Raw genomic sequence first — 25,011 nt, 5'->3', positions numbered from 1 at the left:
ATTAACTATATATTTTTATTTTTCTAGTGGCTGCACTAGGGCAAGTGTCATCAAAAATCTGTAGAGTGTCAGATAGCAACTATTTTAGAATTTTCAGGCCACAGGGTCCCTGTCACAACTATTCAACTTTGCCATCCTAACACCAAATAGCCAAATAGATATGAGTGAGTCTGACTGTCTTCCAATAAAACAATCTTCCAAAGCACACAGGAAAATACTTTGTCAATGTGAAAAATAAAAAAGGCAATAAACCATATTTGGCTTACAGGCTAAATTTTGCCAGCCTGTGCTCTAGGGTTTACAATATACATCTTGAACTTAATACAGTCTACGTTCAGATAATATTTTATCATATTTACCACCAACTGTATAAGCTCTTTTCAAACGTACATGGCTTTTTCCTTCTTTCTGTCCTTTGTGCTATTGTTGTTACATATTTTACTTTCATAGAAGCTGCAAACTCCTCAATACATTGTTACTACTTGTGCCGTAAATAATCAAGTACTTTTAAAGAGATTTTAAAATGAGAAAAAAAATTTTTTTTATTTACCCATGAATTTACCCTTTCTGGCATTCTTCATTTCTTTTTAATAGATCCATAATTTCTACCTGGTTTCATTTTCCTTCAGTGTGAAGAAATTCCTTTAGTAATTGTTGAGATGAGGGTTTATTGGTGGTGAATTCTCAGCTTTGGTTTGCCTGAAAAAGTCTGTTTTTACTTCAATTTGGAAAGATATCTTTACTGAATAAGAATTCTAGGTTGACATTTTCCCTAGCACTTTAAAGATCTCTCTCTATTGTCTTCCAGCTCGTATGGTGCTGATGAGAAGTCTAGGGATGTCTTTTTCTCTGATTACTTTTTCAGATTTTCCCTTTATCCTTGGTTTTGAGCAATTTCATTATGATTATGACATACTTTGATGTAGCTTTCTTCATGTTTACTTTGCTCGAGCTTTGTTGAGCTTCTTGAATTTGTGAGTTTATGTTTTTCATCACATTTAGAAAATTTGGAGTCATTTAAAAATTTTTTCTGTCTCTCCTCTATCTCCTCTCCTTTGAGACCCCAAATATACATATGTTAGACCACCTGATATTGCCCCACAGGTCATCCAGGGCATGTTCAGTTTTTCTCTGTCAACATTCTTTGTGTTATTGCTAGGTCTTCAAGCTCCTTGATGTTTTTCTTCTATTGTATCTAATTTGCTATTAAGCCAATCCAGGGGAAATTTTCAGCTCTCAAAGTCCCATGTAGTTCTTTCTAATATTGTCCCATCATTTCACATTGTGGCCATGTATTCCTTTAGGTCCATATACATATTCATAATAGCTATTTTTAAAGTCTTGTAAGCAATTCTCTATTAATTCCACCATCTTTGTCATTTCTAGGTCTGTTTCTACAGATGAAATTTCCTCCTTATGGGTCATATGTCTTAATACGGCTATAATATTTGACTGAATGCTGGACAATAGCTAAGTATCTATATTTTGTCATCTTCTTTTAAAGAGTTTTGAGTTTTGTTTTTGCAGGCAGTTTGTTTTGCACCTCAGTTGGCTCCTTTTCAGGCTTCTTCTCAACCATTATTAGAAAGGAATTCAGGTGACCATTACTCTATAGCAGGGGTTGGCAAAACTGTTCTGTAAGGGGCCAGAGAGTAAGTAGTTCAGGCTTTGTGGACCTAAACTACTCAATTCAACTGTGTAAACAAACACGTGTGACTATGTTACAATAAAACTTTATTTACAAAAATTTGTGGCAGGCTGAATTTGTCCTGTTGGCCATATTTTCCCAACCCCTGCTACTAATGGCCATTCTGGGCTCTCTAATGACAGTCCAGGGTGTCTATTGAGGTCCTTCCATTCTTGCTGGTCATAACTTGAACATCTCCCAGACCTGTGTGAGCTCTAGTTATTATTCAGCTTATAGTCTCCAGCTTTTCTTTTTCTCCCTAACAGCATTATTTGACTGGCCTCATGGATTCTCACTCCCTGTAAGTGTAGATTACACTTCAGGCAAAGCTCAAGAGGACTCCAAAGCATATTTATGGAGCTCTTTCCCTGAAAAGCCCTTTCCCTTCTCCTCCCATGCTACACCTGTCAAATTTCAGCCCCACTGGCCTTACTGGATTCTTGTCTCTGTCTCCTCAATGCAATGAGACCACCATCCTCTGTTCAGTTCCATGTCTTTGTGCTCTTCTATAGTCTGAAAAATATCTCCAGGTAGAAAGCTGAGGTAACTGTAGGGTAAGGATAAAAGAAACGGAGCTAAGCATCTCCATCCTGTAGCTGAACAGAAAGTCCTGGGTCAGAAGAGGCACAGTGAGATTGTTCCAGAACCAAGAGTCTTGCAAGGCTCCTGCTTGCCATTCCTTATTAGAGTTCACCAAATACAGGAAGGTACGGACATACCTACTACTTGTTCACTTTAGCTGCACTACCTTTGTGGTAATACTGTAGGCACCATGTACTGTGGTGGTTTTTGCAAAAGCTGAAATTTTTTTCCCTTAAGTCTAATTATCCCACTGGGCCACCATTTTGGATCCCATTTGAACTTCCTAGGTTTGAAAGAGCAGGCTTAAAATTTATCCCACTCTCCTAACATCCAGCTGTCTCCCATGGAAAGCCAAAGTATTCATGAGTTAAAAAAACAACCCACAAGAAAAATTACTTTGCTCAATTTCAAAAGGCAGTTGAACAAAGTTATGGAGATGAAAACAGAGAGGTCATTTAACGATCTCTCTGTAGGACCAAATATAATTTTAGGAGCAACCCACTTTACTGCTAGATAATGAAGACTCTATGAAGGGATAGATCTTCTTTTCCTACCTGGGTATTTGGTCCAAAGGCCTAGCACTCCTCTGACACAGATTCGGTTTTTCCTCTTGCTGGCAAAATTTCCAGGTGTGGAAGGATCAGAATAACACAACACAGGCCACTGTTTTTTAATACCCTCCTTTAACTAAAACTGTTGGTGTGTCTCTTCCTGTGACAGGATTTCAGAATAATGCCTACTTTCTCTGCATTTTCCAGCTTATTTCATTTCATGCCAGATACCTGATATTATTCAGACACTTGTTTTGTTATTTCAAATGGATGGTAGCATGCCAAAGTTTTTCCCACCAGTCAGCAAAAAAAAAATTAATAGCTTTACTCAAGGGATGTTAAATAGCAGAGTATCTCACTTCTATGAAGGATTTATTACTGTTTTAGTGTTTTGTGTTTTTTTTAAACTAACAGAGTGCTAAGTATAAGAGTTCCACTCATTTGAGTCTAACCACTAGCATGGCTGGCCTGTTTGTGAAGACCCAAGGCCTTGTAAAATGAAACCCTCTTAAATCAAGAGCTTCAACTTCCTTCTTTAATACATTACTGGAAGGGAAGTAAAAACAATGAGGGGATTCAAACTGGTCTCTTCCCAGAGGCAGATAGCAGCATCACCCATCACCAGCATCACTCCAAAACACTCCCGGCAGGTTCCGGCCACAATTGCTGGCAGAGAGGAGCAACCATGTTCCCTCAAAAGACTGTGTTTTTCATTGCTCCATGCCTCCCATCTTCCAAACATTTCCCCAAAATAAAAGGGACTTACCCTACTATTACTATAACAAAATCCAGTAAATTCCATCCATTCCTAACATAAGCATTAGGATGTAGCAATAATCCATATGCTATAATCTTCAAAAATGTCTCGACTGTAAAAATAATCAGGAAGGCATATTCTACTTTTTCCTGTAAAGAGAAACAAAAAGGGGGGGGGGGCGTGGAGAGAAGAAGAAAAAGAGACAGGAATTAGATTCAATATCTCTGAGATATAAGCATTTTCTCCAAGCAAAGTTTTATTATGAGAAATGGCACCATTAACACAGCACCTGTGCCAGGAAAGCGTTTTAATTCTAACACTGAATTTCTCATAAGCAGCTAAGTGTAAAACACTTTTCATTCCAGGCTGCATGACTGCATTTTGCCACCTGCCCTGATGCGTGTGCAATGAGTCTGCCTAGGACATAACGGGCATGTTTGTTATTTGCACACATTTGCAAAATGCAGCATGTTTTCCTCCTGAGATTGCCAAATTAGGCCCAGAAAAGCACAAGGGTACAACAAAGATCTCAACAGTGGCTTTGAACAGAATGTCCTTTGGACGAAAGGAAGGTGCATCTGCTTTGACCCTCTCTCTTCCTCTTGGGTTTACACCTGATTTCTAATCCAGGGTCCTCTTTGTCTCAGAGCAGCAAGGTGACCTTGGCAAGTGCCTCCTCTCCTCTGGACCTAAGCTTCCTCACCAGCACAGAAGGGGAGCATATTCAGGATGGCAAATCCCCTGCCTGCATACTGGCATGTGGCCTCTCCCAGCTGACACTGCCAAGTGGTCACCATACACCGTCCCAGGGAGCCTGGGTTCAGCCTCTGTGTCCTTCCCTCCTACCAGCCCCGGCAGCCATTCCCATCTGGCTGCCCAGATCTCTGAGATTCAGCCCTCAGGCTAGGTGACTCTTAGAATCCTTCCCATTCCAATTCATGCAACTCTGTGAGTCCAGAGAACACATCCATCAGCAGGTCTAAAAATGTTGACTCCTTTCCTCTTTTATAAAGGTTTTCTTTATGCAGCTTCAGCTTTAATAGAAATACCAACCCACTGGGATGTGTGCAATTAATTTTATAAGAGGCATTCCCTGGCAAGAGGCTACTTAATAACTCAATGAAAAACCATCAGCAATTAAAACTCTTCCACGTGGGCCATAAAGTCCTCCACAAATATTAATTCTACCCTGTGGGACCTGAGGAAAGTAAGCAATACCTTAGGAAAATGGAAGTCATGGAATTCACTTATTAAGATGCCCAGTGCAAGAGGTCAAATAAATTTGGCTCAGGAAACACTCAGTGAGCACCTATTCTACATAACAGACCCCATACCAGGAGCCAGGATTAGAAAAATGGCTCCACCACGGTCCCCTAAAGGTTTAGTCTGGTGGGGAAGGGAAGGTTTCAAACATAAACACTGAGAATGTCCCAAGACAGGTAACTGAAGGAGCATTTGTACATCTTGAGCACTCTGACAAGGCCAAGGGACTAACTAGTTCATTCCTCCTTCACCAGGACTTTGCTTTGCTGTATGTGACCACTACTAGGTGGGCTAAGCCGCCCTGCTACCAAAGTGCTACCCCTCTGTCACCTGGCCTGACCTTCCCCACGTTTCGCCCCACATCCTCCCTCTTTACCACCAGAGCCACCGTCCAACCACTGCTGGACTCCAGCCTTCACCCTCATTCCTGACTTCCCGCTGGTCTTGCAAAAAGCCAGTTCATCAGTTCTTCCCTCCCGGGTCTCTGTTGTCCTTAACCTGTCCTCCAGAGCTCCCTTTTATCCTTGAACACCATCAGAGAGGTCTAATAAACTCTTTTGTGATGTGAGTTAGTCAGAGTCAGTGTGTTTTCAATGTATAGAACCTCACTCACCCCAACCTCCATACCCATGCTGCCCCCAGAACTCTCAACTGGTCCCATCCTCAGCCTAGCTCATCCCACGTACCCAATACCCTTCACCAGACCGCCAGAACCCTCCTTGACCAGGACCCTTCTCCTTCTACACAGTCGTGCCCTCCAGACACACGTGAGCCTCCAAACTTCCAGCAACTCCCTTCTTTACTCTCCATATTCCCTGTGAGCCTCACACCAGGACCAACTTTGCTCCTGGCTAGGGAGGAGAGATCCCAGAAGGCTTCAATGGGGGCAGTGACAGCTATGAGAGCTAAAAGGAGAAAGCAATTCTGTTACTTGAACCAGAAGCAAAAATCCCTGAAAATACCAATTCACTGTACTCAAATTAGACCCTGACCACCAAATGTAGATTGTCAATATGTTTTCAAGACTTAGAATTCTACGCGAACAAGATAAGCTAAAAACAGCACGCTGGTTTTACAATTCCTCTTCCCTTTTTATCCCTTCTGCTTTATTTACTAGGCCAGACAGAGAAAAAAGGCTTTTGCTGCCATCAATATTCATAGCAGTTACATCCCTACGTCAACACAGTGCTATACTTTAGAGCAGAAAAACAAGGCAGGGAACAGAGAGTACATCGAGCAAACACAGCTTGTTTTTCCTCTTTGGCTTTTATTTGTAAGTAATATTGCTATAATAATACAAGAGTCATTAGTATAACTGAATTGTTTAGGGTTCTTTTATATCCTCTTCTCTTGTCCTCCTCTCTCTCCTTTTAAAGAATTAGGTTTCTCTTTCCAAAAATCCTTAGTGCATTACTTGATGGAACTGATTGTAGGAAATATAACTTTGCTTTAATGTGATTCTTTATTACAGAGACTCTACCATGATGCCAACTGAACCATCACAGCCTGGAGAGCATACTAGACCAGTTTGTTAGAAGCCAGTGTCGTTCTCATCCCCAGCCATTTAAAAGGACTCCTATAAAACAAATACACCTCCACAGTAAGCAAATGCAATATAAAAAAAACTTTTGCAAAACAGCAATCATGGGAAGGAGAGGTAACTATTTACATCACAAAAGAATTGTTCATTTGAGAAAAGAAGGTTGAGCTGGTAATTTGAAAAGGAAGTCCACCAGGAAGGTCAGGTTCCTAACTGGGCAAGGTGGGAATATACACTCAGTGGAAGGGACCCAATCAGATGTTGCATAGAGAAGATATGGAGTCTGTGGCCCAGACAGAGGGAAGCACAGAGGAATGGGATGACTGAGGAAGAGGCAAGCAGGAACCCTCCAGAACTAGACATGAAAGGAGGTATCCTGGGGGCAGGGCTGCTTCATAAAAGCTAACAGCCTCAGGCTAAACAGAAAGATAAAATGATTTCTGCACCCCAGTCTCCCCTCATTTGCCAGGCAGGGCCACATGCCACCCAGCCACCGGCAGGATTCTTCTCGCTGGCATGGGATCCTGGGTGGGCAAAAGCAGCCCAATCTCCTTTTAAAAAACCACCAGTGGGGTGCCTGGTTGAGTGTTGGACTTTTCATTTCAGCTCAGGTCATGATCCCAGGGTCTTGGGATCAAGCCCCACGTCAGGCTCTGCACTGAGCATGGAGCCTGCTTAAGATTCTCTCTCTCTCTCTCTCTCTCTCTCACTTTCTCTCTGACCCTCTCCTATTTGTGCCTCTTTCTCTCTAAAATTAAAAAAAATTTTTTTAATTAAAAAAATTTAGGGGTGGGGCGCCTGGGTGGCGCAGTCGGTTAAGCGTCCGACTTCAGCCAGGTCACGATCTCGCGGTCCGTGAGTTCGAGCCCCGCGTCGGGCTCTGGGCTGATGGCTCAGAGCCTGGAGCCTGTTTCCGATTCTGTGTCTCCCTCTCTCTCTGCCCCTCCCCCGTTCATGCTCTCTCTCTGTCCCAAAAATAAATAAACGTTGAAAAAAAAAATTTTTTTTTTAAAAAATAAAAATAAAAAAATTTAGGGGTGCCTGGGTGGCTCAGTAGGTTAAGAGTCCAACTTTGGCTCAGGTCATGATCTCACAGTTTGTGAGTTTGAGCCGCATGTCCAGCTCTGTGCTGACAGCTCAGAGCCTGGAGCCTGCTTCGGATTCTGTGTCTCCCTCTCTCTCTGCCCTTCCCCTACTCACACTCTGTCTCTCTCAAAAATAAACAAACATTTAAAAAATTAAAAAAAAAAACTAAGCACCACCAATTCCTCTTAACCAGACACCACCCTATGTATGGATGAAAGTCACCCATGAGACCACAAGCCACCAGAAATAAAGGTTCCAAATCTAATTCAGAAACCTGATAGATCTTCTTTGAACACTGAAGCTTCACCCTGCAGAAGGGTCTCTACACCAGTAAACCATACACAGGACTTTGAGAAACTGAAACTGTCAACTAGCAATGGGTGGGAGATGCCAGGATCCTTAATTACACCTGGGTCTCTCCTTTCCTGTTCTCAGGGACCCTTTCACTAGTACTGTAGTATGAACATCCACCCACCCATCCATCCATCCACTCACCCATCCATCCCTGGGCACCTGGGTCCTCCTCAGAAAGCCTGATGTGTATCTTCACAGAGTTCCCAACCTGCTATCCGAAGGTAACAAGGGCTTGATGAGGCAGGTAAGGGTCAACTCTTTGCTTGGGTCATCCATCCACATGGTCCCAAATCTTTGGCAAGGCTCTCTTGGCTGACACCCTGATAGTAGCTGCTGCTCCTTTGCACACCACTCCTCTCACTCTGTGGGTCCCAGGCTCTCTATTGGCAGGGGTCATCTCTTACTGACTTTGTAATCTCAGCACCCAGCACCATACTAGAGTATCATACATAAGGTACTCAACAGGAAGTAGAGAAGAAAAAGAAGAGAAGGAATAGAGCAAGAAAACCAGACTTAAAGGGGGCTAGGAAAACATGAGGTTTTGTGATCCTAGCATATGTACCAAAAAGGGAAACAATGAAGCTATGTCTCTAAGTTGCCATTAACCCTTTCTAGAACAAGCTTGGAAGAAATGGTCACACTGCTGAGTCAACAACTGATCCTGATGTCTCATCTTGCCCTCCCTTTCAATCCTGACCTGCACCCCCAGGTAAATTCCTCAACCTTCCTTCCCTAGCTTCCTCTTCCAGCTTTCTTCTCTTCCACGAGAACCCAGCCCTCCATGCGAGGAGCCACCCTGCTTCCCCTTCTGGGATGCGCACCCTCACGTGTGGAAAGTCCCCTCTCCAGAGTGAGTACACAACCAATACAGGACTAGAACAAGCCCAGCCTGGGGCAGCGGAAAAAACACAGGGCTCGCAGCCACAGCATCTGTTTTCTGCCAGCCCTGGCTCAGCCACCACTTCAGGCCCACGCCCTGTTCCCTCTTTCTAGAATGGTTCCCCCATCTCACTTTTTCATCAGGCTAAGCTCTACTTGTACTCCAAGCCTCGGCTGAAATAACACTCTCTCAGAGAAACCTTTGCTGACCTCCCCAAACTGGGGGCCCACTGTTAGATGTCGTCATGGCCCATTATACATCTTCATGGCCCTATTCACAACCAAAATTTTAATGTTATATCTTTAATGTTTGTCCCTCCAATAAATGAATTTCTATAAGATCAGAGACTATTTCTATTTCATGCATCATTGTATTCCCAAGGCTTGCCATAAAAATACTCAATATTTATAAATGAATAAATGAGCAAAATGAGAGGTTTTGACCCAACATTATTCACCATCCCTCCCTAAGAAGTTCCATAATTGTTTTAGTCTGCTCAGGCTACCATAACAACATATCATATACCAGGGGGCTTTAAGCAGCAGAGGTCCCTCATGGGGTGTCCCTCAGTCAGATAAGTGACCAACTTCAGCTCAGGTCATGATCTCGCAGCTCGAGACCCTCATTGGGCTCCGGGTTTATCAACAACTCAGAGCCTGGAGCCTGCTTTGGATTCTGTATCTCCCTCTCTCTCTGTTCTTTCCTGACTCGTGCACTGTCTTGGTCTCTCTCAAAAATAAACAAACATTAAAAAAGCAGCAGAGATCCCTCATAGTTCTGGAGACTGGAAGTCAGGGACCAAGGCGCCAGCTAATCTGGTGCCTGATGAGAGCTCTCTCCCTACCTTGCAGAAGGCTGACTTTCTGTTATGTCCTCATCTGGCCTTTCCTCTGTGTGTGTATGTGGAAAGAGATCTCTCTCTACCCCTTCTTTATTTTTTTAAAATGTTTATTTATTTTTAGGAGAGAGACAGAGTGTGAACAGGGGAGGGCAGAGAGAGAGGGAGACACAGAATCTGAAGCAGGCTCCAGGCTCTGAGCTATCAGCACAGAGCCCAGTGCAGGGCTAGAACTCATGAATGGTGAAATCATGACCTGAGCCGAAGTTGGATGCTTAACCAACTGAACCACTCAGGTGCCCTTCTACCTCTTCTTATAAGGGCACTAATCCCATTCATGGGGGCTCTGCCCTCACGACCTAACCACCCCCCCCAAAGGCCCCACCTCCTAATACCATCACATTGGGAGTTAGAATTTCAACATATGAATTTGGAGGAGGGGCAGAGGGAAGGGGGCAGCAGCATCCAGTCCATAGCAATAATCTCAGGGCCCCCTTGGCTTTGCCCTATTCCAGGAGAAACGTCCATAACTAAAAGTTAGGGAAAAGCTCTTCTCCATAACCGCAGTTTTTCCTGCTCTAATAGGCCAGGCCGGGCTCTTCCAGTCAGAGTAAGGAGCACATGCAAAGGCTAATCATTCAAGGGTGACGAGAGCACAGGGGTGAGGGACAGGCGAGGGTGGGGACACGAGGCCTCATGGGCCAGGCTACAGGGCTCTCTCTCACCTGGAGAACCAGCAGACTGAACCAGACGGTCTCTTCCAGCTCTAAAACTACAGTTCTCTACCACCTAAGGAGCAAAATCTGGACCTTGGCTTCACAGCAAGGTTCTGCAAGGCCCAGATATCCCCGGGGAAATTGGCCAACCAAAGGCAGCAGCTGTGCTGTCCAGGGGCTGGGTCACTGAGGTCACTGCAGCACATCCAGGCCAGGCTTGCCAAGGGACGCTCCCGCAAGCTGCCATGAACATGGCAGGATGGGACAGTGGGGAGCCTGTGGGAAGGTGGTTACAGTTTCCGTAAGCAATTCCACCTCTAGTAAAAGGGCAGTGGGTGAGCCGCGGGACAGCGGTCAGCAGGCAGGCCTCGGCTCGGGGCCACTTAGGAGGTAATGTTCTCCTCTGCAGGTATTAATGAAGTATGTACCTCTGGCCTCCAACGGAGGTAGTTTAATGCCCTGTTTACAAGAAGAAACTGGCTGCAATAGACCGGTTGCCTTCATTTTTCTTCACCTTTGGTTTAAAAGTACAAATTTTAGATGACGTTTGTGTCCCCTGAGTCCAATGCCAGTCTCTACAGCTGAGTCACCCTGGTTGAGTCATCTGCCCCTGGGCTTCTCTGCTTCCTCATCTGTAGACAGGAGCAACTGTCCTCACTCCACCCACCCAGGCTATGGTGACAATCAGATTAAGTGGAAGGTGGGGAAAAGTTTCGCAAATTGCCCCGCACCCCACCATCAAAGGCCCTCCGAAATGAAGACAGACACGAGGCAGCTCTCTCAGTGGCTGGGAGGTGCCATCCTCACAGAAGGCTCTAGAAACTCTCTGAAGATCCAGTGAACCCATGCGCAGCCAGACAGGGAGGACCCTTGCCCGGTGAGAACAAATGGAGGAAGCCAGCTGGATGGCCTAGCTGACCCCGCCATAGAGACCAGCGTCAAAAAATCTTGTTTGTAGGAGGAGAGCAGCATCACACCTGGGGTGGAGGAGGCTGACCGGGCATTCTCTCTGGAAGCGGCTTCCTCACTCACTGGCAGAGCAGTGCCAGTTGCTGCTTTGAGGCCACACCTAGCTACACATGGCTCCTACCACCCAGGAAACTGCTGGGGTAATAACAGCACCCTGTCCTTCCTCTGAGAAGTGCTCCTTTTCTACTCTCAGTGCAGGAGCTACAGGAGTTGGCATGTGGCCCAGGCTACTGATTCAGGGACAGGCATGTGACCGCACATACCAACCAGGTCCAATGAGAGCAACACCTGGGATTTTCACTTCAGCAGCCAGGCAAAACGTTCTGTCATTGGCACAGACTTGGCTCTGAGAGGCGGGAGGCCTGGAGTCACCAGGACACAGAATGAACCACAAGCAACAAGAAAAGCCAAGCCAAAAAAATGGGGAGAGAGTCAAACAGAAAGAGAATCTCAGAGGCCAAGCATCTGGCTCTGATGCCTTTGTGAGAGTCCCTGAATCAAGTTGAACCTGAAGCCAAAATTCTCCTCTCCGGCCTTGGGCTTTTCACAGTTATAAAAGCCAATTCACTGAGCAAGTTTGGGTTGGGTTTTTGGTCAATTACAAACAAAAATACCCTAGCTAACTACATAGTGATCCTACAGGGTCACTTTGCTTCCCTAAAAGTTAAAGCATCTAAGAGAAACTTCAGGCACTCATTTCTCAAGAGATTTAACTCCTTTGAGGAGTCCCTTTGACCCACAGGCTTAGGGATGATTTTCTATATATAGGACCCATAAGCCCTGCAAGCCGTTGCCTCTGGAACTTCATCTAGGTTGGGTCTTCCAAATTTATTCCTTTAAACCCATCCATTCTCTGTTGCTGTCTTCAATTCCAACTGGTTTCCTGCACATTCCTTCCTATAAACTTGATGCCTCACACTTGCCTTGCTTCCCATCCCGCCCATGCTGGGACCTGAACTGTGAGTCCCCTTGGTAGTGGGTACATTCTGTAGTTGGCAGGCATGCACTTCCTCACCCAGTTCCAACGCCAAGGTTCTGCCCACCTCCACCCTACCATGCTTGGCAGTTCTAGCACCCTATTTCAATTCAATTCAACATTCATAGGGTATCTACTCTATACCAGGCACATTCCTGAGCACTGCAGAGTCAAAGATGGCTAAGATGTTTGTGTCCTAAAGAAGGACATCATAGGCATGTATAAAAATTTCAAGACAGGGGCACCTGGGTGGCTCAGTCAGTTAAGCATCTGACTTCAGCTCAGGTCATGATCTCATGGCTCGTGAGTTCAAGCCCCGCATTGGGCTCTGTGCTGACAGCTCAGAGCCTGGAGCCTGCTTCAGATTCTGTGTCTCCCTCTCTCTCTGTCCCTCCCTCCCTTGCTCTCTCTCTCTCTCAAAAATAAACAAACATTAAAAAAATTTTTTTTTAATTTCAAGACATAGCACATGACAGTCAAAGCCAAAGTAGAGTACTAGGATCTCCTGTGTAGAAACAGAGGGCATGGAGCCACTAATTGTGTCTAGAGCATTTGGGAAAGCTTCTTTAAAAGTATAGGACTGGGGCGCCTAGGTGGCGCAGTCGGTTAAGTGTCCGACTTCAGCCAGGTCACGATCTCACGGTCCATGAGTTCGAGCCCCGCGTCGGGTTCTGGGCTGATGGCTCGGAGCCTGGAGCCTGTTTCAGATTCTGTGTCTCCCTCTCTCTCTGCCCCTCCCCCGTTCATGCTCTGTCTCTCTCTGTCCCAAAAATAAATAAACGTTGAAAAAAAAATAAATAAAAGTATAGGACTATGTCACATCCAGGAGTGCCTGACTGGCTCCATCAGTTAAGTGGCTAACTTTGGCTCAGGTCATGATCTCACAGTTCATGAGTTCAAGCCCTACATCTGGCTCTCTGCTGATAGCTCAGAGTCTGGAGTCTGCTTCAGATCCTCTGTCTCCCTCTCTCTCTGCCCTTCCCCTGCTTGTGCTCCATCATTCTCTCTCTCAAAAATAAACATTAAAAAAATTTTTTTAAGTATAGGACTGTGTCACACCTAAATTCCTCCATATGGCATCCTCAAGGACCTCTACAATCTGTCTGTGGTCTACCTACCAACAACCATCTGGTATCTGTTACCCCACAGGGTACAGGGCCCCCACTCTACCCCATCCCCTTCCTCCTCCTCTGCTCCAATCCATCAGTTCCCATAACATCCTGCACATACTTCATACTCACTAGAACCTCTGGTCTTTGTGACTGCTCTTCTCTGTGACCCAAAGCACTTCTGTTTACCTCAATCCTGCTCACCATGTCAGGGAAGGCTAGGAAGCTTCATATACTCTTGAGGCCACGAAATAGAACAGAGAAGGGCAGGGCACTGCCCTGTTTCCAGGTCCCGGTCTGGTTGGGAAGGAGAACTCATTGATGTGTTATCTTGTACTATTTGTAGATTTTCAGTACCTATGGGCAAGAACCACTGTATTTACCTCTGCAGGTTCTCCCACCATCCCAAGAAGAAGACTGAGCCTCAAAAGACAGTGTGATGGCATCCACCACAAAGAAGAAAGAGAAGAGTCATCATAATCCCAAGGCTGCATTGCTGAGTCCCTGGGCCAACACCCTGTCTCACCATCAGGGTGCAGTGACAGCAGCTGTACCACCCAGGCTAGAATCCCTTTCACCTTCTCCTACTTGGAGATATAGTTTTGCTTTCTTTCCAACCTGTGTTGGCCTTTATATCCCATTCTGACAGCTTGGGTCAAGGAGGATGGCAGGAAGAGTATGTGTCCTGTGTAGGGCTCATCAAAACAACCCGCTGCCTCCCTGGGATGTAAGGGGCCTGGGTCATGTCATAGCTGCCAAACTCCCATCATTCTAGAAAAGCCACATTCTTAGCATTGGTTAGTTTGCATGGCATGAGCCAGTGCTCCAACACGTCCATCTCCTTGGCTATGAACAAAGAAATGAGCAAACATTTCAAAATGGCAGGAACTGAGTAAGCTTAAAACCAAACATTTTCATTTGACAAGAAGACAGTCATTTCTTTTCTCCATTAACACGGCTAAGGACAAGCTTTTCAATTCTGCATGTGGTTAAATTCCCTGACATCTGAGTTACAGACAGAATCTTGTCTTGTTCCCCTGATGCTCGCTCGCGTCCCTGTCAACATGCACATGTGATGCCACGCCTGGAACTGAGGAAACACCTTCCAGTGTCTTACCTCAGCTGACCCTCCAAGCTATGGGGTAAGACAGGCAAAGAAGCGATCACCACTCCCATCCACACGCAAGGGTCACAGACACCGAGTTACTTCTGGCCATGGGCCACAGCAGCAGCAATTGTGCCCTCTGGTGTGAGGAGTTCTGACCACGCCCACCTTCACGCCATCCTGCACCTGCCCAATCTTCCCTGCTCTTCTGTGCTGTTCTGCCTAAGTCACAAGAGGACGTTCTCATCTTAGGGGCACCCAGGCAACCAAGACACCATAAGAATGTGCCTTGGAGGTCCCGGCTGCTAATTGGTTGGTGTTGGTACCTGGGGTGAGGCTGCTCCCACATAAGAAGTGTACAGTCACCCGGAAGTACTTTCATCTCCTACAGGGGAGGCAAAAAGCCCCGGTGCAAGTTCTGGCTCTGCCACTTACACATTATAATGTGACTTTACCTTCCTCCTCGACACAGCTTCTTCATCATAAAATGGAGTGAGGGCAGACACTGCCCAGGATGCTCATTGAGTGTACATGAGGCAACACGTGTAAAACACAAGAACCAGGGTCTGCATGTAGCACACTCCATGGACGTTGGCTCCTTTCATTGTTGTGTCTATGTAATGTGCCCCTGCACAGCCCTGGCCGCCACCCAGGAAAGGCACAGGGCTTGGCATAGAGCAAGTGCTAACTACTTACTAAGTTAGCCCTGGGACAGTGGTCTAACTCCCAGCGAACCTTGCAGGTCCACACATGCACAGTGTAGACATCTCTTCCAGGTGGGCCTGCTCTGGTTAGCACGGGCTCCACCTTGAGGGAGAAAGCTGCCTCATCTACACCTGTTCCTACACCTTCCTACACCCATGTTACCCCCCTCCCTTCACTGTGAAGGCAAAACAGCAGATGTCTGTGGGGCAGTGGGGAACAGGCAGCACTCAGCTCTTCAGCTGTTACCTTCCGCCATAAAAACCACATTTGGCGATGAACAACCCTAATTCACAGTCAGCTGTTTCCCAGTGAATGTGCAGAGAACATAGATCATTTCTTTCAGAATAAATTTATGAATCAAAGTTTAAAAATACATAAAGCATGGAGTCTATAATTGAGATAAAGTATGTAACCCATTCACCCAGAAGATTAATAACCCCATGCCTATAATTCACCATTATTTTAGAATTAGAGAGTAAAATTAAGTTAATTTAAAAGACATGGGTGGCTTAAAAACCAGGCACCACCCAACCGTGGCCTTGAAGTGGAAATCAATACACAGTCAATGACTAAGCAGAACGGATTTTCTGCAGACCCACTCCACGCTGGAAGTGTCACTGGCATTGATCTGGTCCCGCCAGTCAAATGTCTCCCTCATCACCTCACACCTCCCAGAGGCTGGAGGAAAGGCTCTGCACCACCCCACCAAGCTCACGACCCAGTTGGGCTTTCTACAAGCAAGTCCATCCCCAGGAAGATGGGTAGCTCCAGAAGCAGATACTAGAGGAGTCTATTGGGTCAGGTGGTGAGAGCTAGTTCTCCAGACCTAGCTCACAACTCCGCTGTTCTTTTAAAAGTAAATTTTTGTTTAATACCTGCCAAACTCCAAAAAAAAGTACTCTAAGCAGCAAGAATATGAAAATTTGAAGCAGGTAAGAAAGGAATGCTATGTGGCTATTTTTTCTTTTTTTGAAAAGCAGCAAATCTATATGGCAAGGCAAGGGAGGATATCCACAATACATTAGCACAGGAATAACATGAATAGGATCCCCTTGATGTCTGAAAAAAAATCTCTTAATAAGCTGGTCTACAGTGTAGACAGCCAAGAGTGAAGAGGCTCTGAGAGTGAGATCACGGGGGACTTCCTCTCTACTATGAGATATCCCTGATTCGTCAGTCTTTCTCGCTGAAGATCTTTCTACTTTATTTTTTTTAATTTTTTAATGTTTATTTATTTTTAAGAGAGAAAGAGAGACAGAGAGAGAGAGAGCACAAGTAGGAGAGGGGCAGACAGAGAGGGAGACAGAGGATCTGAAGCAGGCTCCAGGCTCTGAGCTGTCAGCACAGAGCCCAACACGGGGCTTGAACCCACAAACCATGAGATCATGACCTGAGCCGAAGTTGGATGCTTAACTGACTGAGTCACCCAGGCATGCCAAGATCTTTTACTTTAAAATCAGCTGAAATTCTAAATATTTAAGATAAAAGAGTAAGCTGAGAAAGAAAAATTAACAAAGAAAACGAAAAGAAGCAGGAGTGGGGCGCCTGGGTGGCTTGGTCGGTTAAGCGTCCGACTTCGGCTCAGGTCATGATCTCACGGTCCGTGAGTTCGAGCCCCGAGTCGGGCTCTGTGCTGACAGCTCAGAGCCTGGAGCCTGTTTCGGATTCTGTGTCTCTCTCTCTCTCTGCCCCTCCCCTGTTCATGCTCTGTCTCTCTCTGTCTCAAAAAAATAAATAAACGTTTAAAAAAAAAAAAGCAGGAGTAAGACCATTACACAGATGTACACTGTGAAGACAGCTTTATTAGTATGTCTCTGAGATTTCTAAATGTTAATGCGAAAGGAGGAAATCAGACCAGTGACACAAGTCACCTTCTCCTTTGAATGAATTGTTTCTCAGCACAGAAAAATATTTCACCAGAGGATTTGCACAGAGAGAAGAATCCACTGACAATACAAATTGAGCACCAATTATGGGAAGTAAAATAACATTTGCCTGTCTTCGTGGGATTTGTACTGTAATAGAGAGAAGACTTTTTAAATGAAATGTATAGGAAATTAATTTTGGGATTTACAACCAGCAATTTTTGAAAAATGAAAATAGAATGAAAAAACCAGAATGCATAGAAAATAGCAGAATCTACTAAGAGTAAGTATGTTTTCATCAAACGTGATGTTTCAGATGACAGACACATATGTGTTTGGGAGCTACAATGTAAAATGTATCTATTGCTGTTGGCCAAGGTTAAAAAAAAAAAGCTGAAAAATACCAGCTCTAGAGGCCAATAATCTGGACCCACCAGTGGACACCAATAGGGATAAAGACCCACCTGGGGAATGGCTCATAAAAGAGACCTGAGTGGGACAGGAGGAGGATGACAGCCCCCTGGGCCCTAAGCCTAGGGGAACAGGTCAGAAAGAAGCAGGACAGGAAGCAGGGGGCATCTGAAGACCCAGGCCATAGGTCCCCGCCCTAGAGTGGAGTCTGTAGGTCAAGGAGGGTCAACAGAAGCTGGGTGTCACCCGTGTCCTCAGGCAGTCATGGGGCTGCTTTGGAACAAAGCTGTTAAGGCAAGGGACACTTGACTTATGAGGAAACACCAGAGAGAAGAGGCTCCTCTTATCCAGCTGCTGTACGGAAAAGGGGACCAGCTCAGATCAAAGCCCCTCTGCAGCTGGGCAGAGCGTGTTTTTGTGTCTTCATTCACTGGATGAGATGAGTCACATGGCGAAGTGACCTCGCCAAAGAAGACTCTTATAAGGAAGCACAAGGCTGTGGGTAATGAAGAGCACGCTCAAATCCCGGTTCTTAGCCCCAGGGAAAGCACCGAGATTCTCAAGCAGCAGAATCCTCACCCTCTTAGTGGGGACACCAGCAATGTCAGGTAATTCAGGGTGAACACTGATAGTGGGAAGTGCCTGGCACATGGTTGGCACTCAGTAAAGTAGCTGCTGTCACCCTGGTGGTTGTGAATTTCACAAAGTATTTCTGTCACATAGAAAGAGATGAGGCGGGCAGAGGACCTCTTTCCAATCAAGGAATCAAGGGCAGGGTTCTGGAAAGTTGAGCAATCGCTTCACCTTATGTTGCCACCATGCTGAGGCTGAAGCAGGTGCACCAACCCCACCGCCACCACCACTGCCATCGTGCCCTATGATCAAACATAGTATTGGAGTCTCAGAAAACACAGGAAAGATCATAAATAAACAAAGCACCTTGAAATCACAGCCACTGAAGTTCGGTTTGGCTTTCTGAAAGCTGAAAACTGTATCTATCCTGTTAATTCGGGCATAGGCAGAGGCCTTTTTAATGGTTTCATAATCACTAAGATCAATCATCATTTTAATAATGATTAGTGTTAGAAAAGGCAACAGGCTTAATCATAACTGCCTCAATTCAAAATTCGTTAACACTCTGTGACCAGCTGAAATCATTACACCGAGCCCTGTACCTCATAAACATGTCTCCTAAGAGAACTACCGCACTGCTTAATTTCTGTACTCTATTTTAGAGCTGCCTCGACAGGTCGGTACAGTTCACCACCCAGAGTCACTGCTGGATGAAGTTCGCGTCCGGGCAAATTCAAATCACTAGGATCACTTTGAGACATCTGAACATAGAGAACCACAAGAGCTTAAACAGCTAAATGGATGCTATTTTCTAAATATCTAGGTCCATTATTTATAAAACATCCTAGAGAGTTCGGGTAAAATGGAGCAAACAAATACAGGTTTTCCTTTAATTACAGTAATGCTGGTGAATCAGATCTCAAATGTCTGGAAATTGCTACTTTCTACAGCTTGTGATTCTGCTCAAATGCCAAACTTTAAAAAAAAAATCCAAATCCAGAACAAAGAGTTCAACTGTAACATCCAGTCTTGCCTTTTTTTTTAAATAGCCCAGACAGAGAAGAGTCCAGAGAGAGAGAGAGAGAGAGAGAGAGAGAGAGAGAGAAGGAAGGAGGGAGGGAGGGAGGAAGGGAGGGAGGGAGAGAGAGAGAGATACAAGATAAGATGAGCCCCCATGATGGCCAAGAAAAGGTAAATAGATGGGGTCTGAAAGCTGAGTGGCTCTATCACCTGCACTCCATAAGTCTGCTACTGACTTTTACAACCAGACATCCATAAGCCAGGACAAGGAAAGCAAAATCTACGTGGATGACTCCTGGGTCCCAGTCCTCAGCAGGGCGGCACAGTGAATTTGGAGTCAGACCGCTGGGGTTGAAAGTTCCCATTTGGTTCAGCTATCTAACCTGGTGCGAGCACTTCACCCCCCTGAGCCTTGGTTTCCTGGCCAGCGAATGCATTGTCAAAGGATTAACCAAGATCCTGTGCAGTGTCCAGCACACAGTAGGCACACAAGAAATGGTTGTTATTAGGAGACTGGAAATGGAGGCTAGCAGTGCAGGTGGTGACCTCTTTTCTCCTACAATAAAAGCTCTCTGGATTGATTTCCTTTTAACCAGTGCAACTGGTGAACAGACATTCTTTGACCCTTTTGGGTAAAATAACCCTGAATGCCTATGCCATACTGAACTCACTTGGCTCCTAGGTCAATTTCTAGACAGCGTATATGTTTTTGTTCCCAACCATTGCATTGCATGCTTACCAAGAATTTGTTATGTTTGCTCTTAAGTTTATATCAGGTGGACTACCTAACTTAAGTGAATACAGCTCAGAGTGATGATACAGGAGTGTAAACAGAGTTGCTGCTTCTATGAAAAACCAGGCTAAGTCCTCCAGAAGTACTGGGAAAGGATGCTGCTGATGGTCTGTTGTTGAATCGGGCAAGAGTGACATGGCAGACAAGATAAGGGAAAGCATAAGCTTTTAGCATTGCTCTAGCTATCTTCTCAAAGATCTACGTTCTTACTCTATTTTTAAATAAGGCTAGAAATTGTAGGCACATTATTGGTGTAGTTTATGCAAGAAAGAAGATGGACACTCTTCCCAGTACATGCATAATACTCAATAAAAGCCTTTGCCATACTCTGAAAGATTGACAAGTAAACATCCATTGTATATTCTAGGTTATAACAATCTTTAAGATGTATTTATATGCTTTTATTTTTTTCAGTTTATTTATTTTGAGAGAGAAACAGAGCATGCAAGCAGGGGAGGGGCAGAGAGAGGGAGAGGGAGAGAGAGAGAATCCCAGGTGGGCTCACTCTACACTGTCAGGGCAGAGCCCGACACAGGGCTTGATCCCACCAACTGCGAGATCATGACCTGAGCCGAAATCAAGACAGTCTTAACCAACTGAGCCACCCAGGCTCCTCCTTATAACGGACTCCTTAGAATAACCAACTTCGAGGTCAGATATAAGAGCGGGTGCAGGAGGAGGCCAGGGTTCACTTTGTCCTCAGCTCCCATCTGAGGTCTGGCATGTGACTATGCTCACCATGAGTTGGTCTCTAGAAACGGCATCACAGAGTGCAGACATGCTGTCAGTCACCAGAAATAAATATATCATATTGAAGTATATATAATGAAACAAATACATGAAACAAATATATTGCTCTTATGATAACCTGTGATGCCCAGGCAGAGCACCGCCACCACCCGTGTAGCTAGGCTTCGGTTCGCCAACCTCCCAAGGTTGAGTGCTAGGTCACCACCTCTTGCTCAAGTATGGGGAAGTGCTCGCGTGCATGTGTGGTGGTAGTGTCAGCATTACTTGCTGGCGTGAGACAAAGGACAGGATTGATGCACTGTGAACCAGCATGAGAAAGAACACGTATGCACTTGAGCAAGACCTACGCGTCCTACGTGGCAGAGGAGGATGGCAGCCGCTGGTGCAAATTCATGATGGGGTAGAATTTCCCCAAATCACCCCAGTGCCGACTGCTACCTCCTGACCTTCACTGTGACTTCCATTAAATTGTCAAGAATTCTTGCATTCTAGATTTTGTTCTAAGTTCGACACCTAGTTCCTGAGCATCTGCTGTGTGTGAGGTAAAGAAAAGAAATAAGGTTTTCTCTCAAGAGTCTACATACATTTCCGCAGATGGGCTCACTTGCGTTGGGGGAGACTGAAGAACAGAACAGCCTGACCTTCCATCCTAGTCAGTGATCACTGAAGTGGACTTGTGTCCACATGAAGGCAACCAGGCAGGGAGTGCCACCTTTTGGAGCCACATTAGACTATCAGTGACACCTCAAAACTTGTACCTCTCACTAGACTAGCGGTTGGCAAATCCCAGCCCACAGACCAACTTGAAACTATAGTTCTAGCACAGCACAGCATGTTTGTTTGTTTGTGTACTGTCTGTGGCCGCTTTTGCATGGGCCATATAGCCTAAAATATTCACTGTCTGGCTCATTACAGGAAAAGTTTGGTGACCCATGCTGGACCCTTAGTGCCCATGAGATAGAATGCTCTTAGCTTTCACTTCTCTGCCAGAGAAAGAAAAAGAAGCCCCTAGTGATTATCTAGCTCTGATCCTTCTTCTAAGATGAATAGTGTAACATATTCTGCTTACTAGCTAAGGCAGGTGTGGGATACTAGCAAAAATCTACGCACACAAACGTTTTTAAAAACGGGTTCTGATAGTCCCTCCTTGCTGCTTCCTGTGAAAATATACAGGCACTAAAATTACAGTGACCACTGAGGCTTTTCAAAACACACACATGCACAGTCACATACGGTGCTCAGCTTTGTTTAGAGGTACACACTACAATTCAGAATCCCAAGCACTAAAGAAACCGCTACTTAGGGATTACTTTTTGAAAGGCCTTGAAGGACTTGATTCCCCATTATTCCCAAAGAAGCTTTCAGTTTTTACTCTGTATTTAACCAAAGTTCCTACGAGACTATAAAAAAACCATAGCCACTGTGAAAATTAGTTAAAATAATAGTTTCTGCAAAATACTTTAAGTGCCATGGCATTCATCCTTTAGAATCGGGTTAAGGAGCACTATAATTTGGTCTGTCAGCACCGATGTTAAGCATACAGCAGACCCGGAACAGAGCACGTTAACTCTCTAAGGTTTGGGGAGATTGTAATAGCCTTAAATAAGACTCAACATCCTTCCTTCTACAAGAAATTATCCTCAGACTTGACAAATAACAGCATCACAGAGAGAACACCAAAGCCACCAAAAGATAAATGTCCTAAATAAAGGGCACGGGTGTGGGGCACCTGGGTGGTTCATCTGGTTAAAGATCTGACTCCTGGTTTCAGCTCAGGTCATGATCTCACAGTTCGTGAGTTTGAGCCTCGCATCGGTCTCTGAGTTGACAGCACAGAGCCTGCCTGAGGTTCTCTCTCTCCCTCTCTCTCTGCCCCTCCTCCACGGTCTCTCAAAATAAATAAACTTAAAAAAATAAAGATAAATAAATAAAGGGCATGGGTTCTGCATTTGATACTTGCACATGTGTACAGATAAAGTATAACAGGAAGTGGAGGTAAGGATAAAATTCTTCACTTTGTACTTTTTTAAAGCTGGGTGAGAGATTTCTTATTACTCAGGTGTTAGGGGACAGGGCTCCCCACTAAAAAGAAGTACAAAGTGGCTCATTTTCTAAGTAACCAACAAATAGGACTGGATGTTCCCCTCCCAGGGCTTACCGAGCCAGCCCTCCACCCCCCTGCCACCCCCAAGGCTACAGTGTGAAGAGGCTCGATGAGGGGGACACAGAGGCATCAGGCTGTCAGCCTTCTGGGGATTACAGTGTCGGGGATGCCTCCCCTTCCTAAACCCATGTGATGTGGACTCAGAAGAATCATAAAGATGGTCATGCCTGCAAGAAGGAAAAATTAGCATCTTATCCCCCCAGGGAACCCTCGGCCTCAGCCACAGTCCTAAACTGCTGCTTCCCCCCCCTTCCCTGAACAGGAAAAAGCAAAGTGGCAGGGCAGTCATCATGCCAGCCCCTGGCCTGGCAAGGACCCGTGAGCCTCCCATAAGCCAAGCAAACCCCACGGGGTTCTTACTAGGCATGAGCCAGCTCTGGGGCCTCACCCAAGGGGGCTGGTCACCACGAGAGGTCAGTCACCATAGTGACAGAGGCTGTGCAGCAGGGGCGAGGGAGGAGCAAGAGCCACACACCCGAGGTCAGCGCCCCTGAGGTGGGGAAGTCTCAGCAGACCTTCCGCAGTACAACGAACGGAACGCCATACCAACCCCATGGGAGCACCTGTACCTGGAGACCGGCCAGAGGGAGGGTCTGCCACCCAGCCCATTGTAGCTACAGAGGCCGCAGGTCTGAGCGGGAAGAAACCCTCCATCATGCCCAGTTAAGGGAAAAGGTGCTTGTCCTTCTCCCCTTCCTCATAAATGGAGGACTTGGAGTGGATGTGGGGCAGGGGAGGTAGGGAGGCTGGCGGGGGAGGCAGCCGTGGGCTGGGGGAGCCCTGAGGTTAAGACACCAAAGGGTAACAACTGAAAGTGACTGGGAAGTTAAGTCTGCCCAGGACCATGTGAAGAAACGGGAGAGGGACAGTGGTTGGGGGAAGGGGAGCGATGCACGAGCCCAGGTAAAGCAGTGATTGCAAACATCAAACCGTCTCCTGCGGGATGCGAGATTCTTCAACCAATGAAATAGACATGGGTAAACTGAGGAGTGCAGGGAACAGACTTCTCCAAGGTCACCAACCCAGACAGTAGCTACAATGAAACTTTCCCCTGCATGACGACACCTGCTAGTCACTTCATCCATGTTTGAGGGGAAAAAAAAAAAAATAGAGGAACTGGCTCAGGCCCTCAGGTCAGGTTTCAGGCCCTCCCTCCTTGAAGACTTTTCCCAAGAGCCTCCTTCAGGCCCTCTGGCTCACCATTCAGCCTTTTCCCTCTCATCTCTTTCTCCACCTTCCAGGCAGATTGCCTCTATCATCTGCCACGCTGCCCCTCTTCTCCCCTCCGTCTGATTGTCAAAATCAATCGAGACCTTACTTTACGTTGTCCCTAAATACTCAGGTCACAGTTCTAAGCTATTTCCAGACCAGGAAATGACTTTTTAGGGATGGCATTTCTAGAACTTGGCCATCAGCCACCACCTTCTCTGCACTCGTCTGACCACGAGGAAGCAGGGATGGGGCAGTACTGACCAAGCCAAGCCCACCACTCCAAGCAGCGAGAGTCCAGACTTGGAAACATCTCTGGCAAGCCCCCCTTTTAATAAGGAAGAATACAGTGGGCGCCAGACCCTTCTGCTCTAGAATCCCACTAATTCTGGGTATCTCATTGGTCAGTTTCCAACTTCTAAGGGGTGAGGGGCATTGAGGAGGACACTTGTTGGTATGAGCACTGGGTGTTGTATGTAAGTGATAAATCATAGGAATCTACCCCCAAAACCAAGAACACACTGTATATACTGTATGTTAGCCAACCTGACAATAAATTGTATATAAAAAATAATAACAATAACCTAGAAAAACTCAAAGCAGCAGGACTAGAAACAAAACTTCCTTTCCCTTCACTCCCCACCCATGCTGTGAATTTTCTCACTTGGCTCCCCCACCTACTCTGAAGGCAGGGGCTAGAGCAGGTGACTCCATGTGACCCCAAGTTCTCTGCCTCAGGTGTCCTGAACCCTTGCATACACAACTAGCCCACCCCTCCCCCAACAACATGTTGCTAGCGAATCAGCTGCCCCACCATATGACTTATTACTCACAATAGATTTGAAGAATCTCATAGATTCAATAGATATGAAGAAACTCATAAACAGATTTGAAGGTCAAATAGCAATGCAGGTGGTTTAAAATTATCTATAGTTTTAGCAAATTCCTTTTGTCTACACTGGACTCAACATGGCACTTAACACTTGCTGCACAGTCAATGAATAAATGCGCCCCACCCTCCTAAAATGGACTGTGTTAGAAAACAGGGCACAAACCTGGCTGAGACAGGGAATACAGGAGAGAGCTCCCAAATCACCTTCCCAGAAGG

General features: G+C 45.7%; 1 protein-coding gene across 12 annotated transcripts in view; it reads right to left on the bottom strand.

Annotated features, from left to right (window-relative positions):
* The window catches only part of CACNA1D (calcium voltage-gated channel subunit alpha1 D), a 429,655-nt gene that overhangs the window by 152,413 nt on the left and 252,231 nt on the right, over nt 1-25,011 (bottom strand). For 8 of the 12 annotated variants that reach the window (XM_045051474.1, XM_045051433.1, XM_019822894.3 and 5 more), the window contains exon 4: nt 3,587-3,726. In XM_045051474.1, the coding sequence (XP_044907409.1) occupies nt 3,587-3,726 (140 nt within the window). Of the gene's footprint in view, nt 1-2,120; nt 2,235-3,586; nt 3,727-25,011 lie in introns of all 12 variants that reach the window. The other 4 variants (XM_045051390.1, XM_045051405.1, XM_045051417.1 and 1 more) reach the window with 1 other exon arrangement.

The sequence above is a fragment of the Felis catus genome, chromosome A2 (genome assembly GCF_018350175.1).
Source record: "Felis catus isolate Fca126 chromosome A2, F.catus_Fca126_mat1.0, whole genome shotgun sequence".
In the NCBI taxonomy this organism is placed as follows: Eukaryota; Metazoa; Chordata; class Mammalia; order Carnivora; family Felidae; genus Felis; species Felis catus.
The sequence above is the reverse complement of the archived record's forward strand: the minus strand, read 5'-3'. Positions and strand labels throughout refer to the sequence as shown.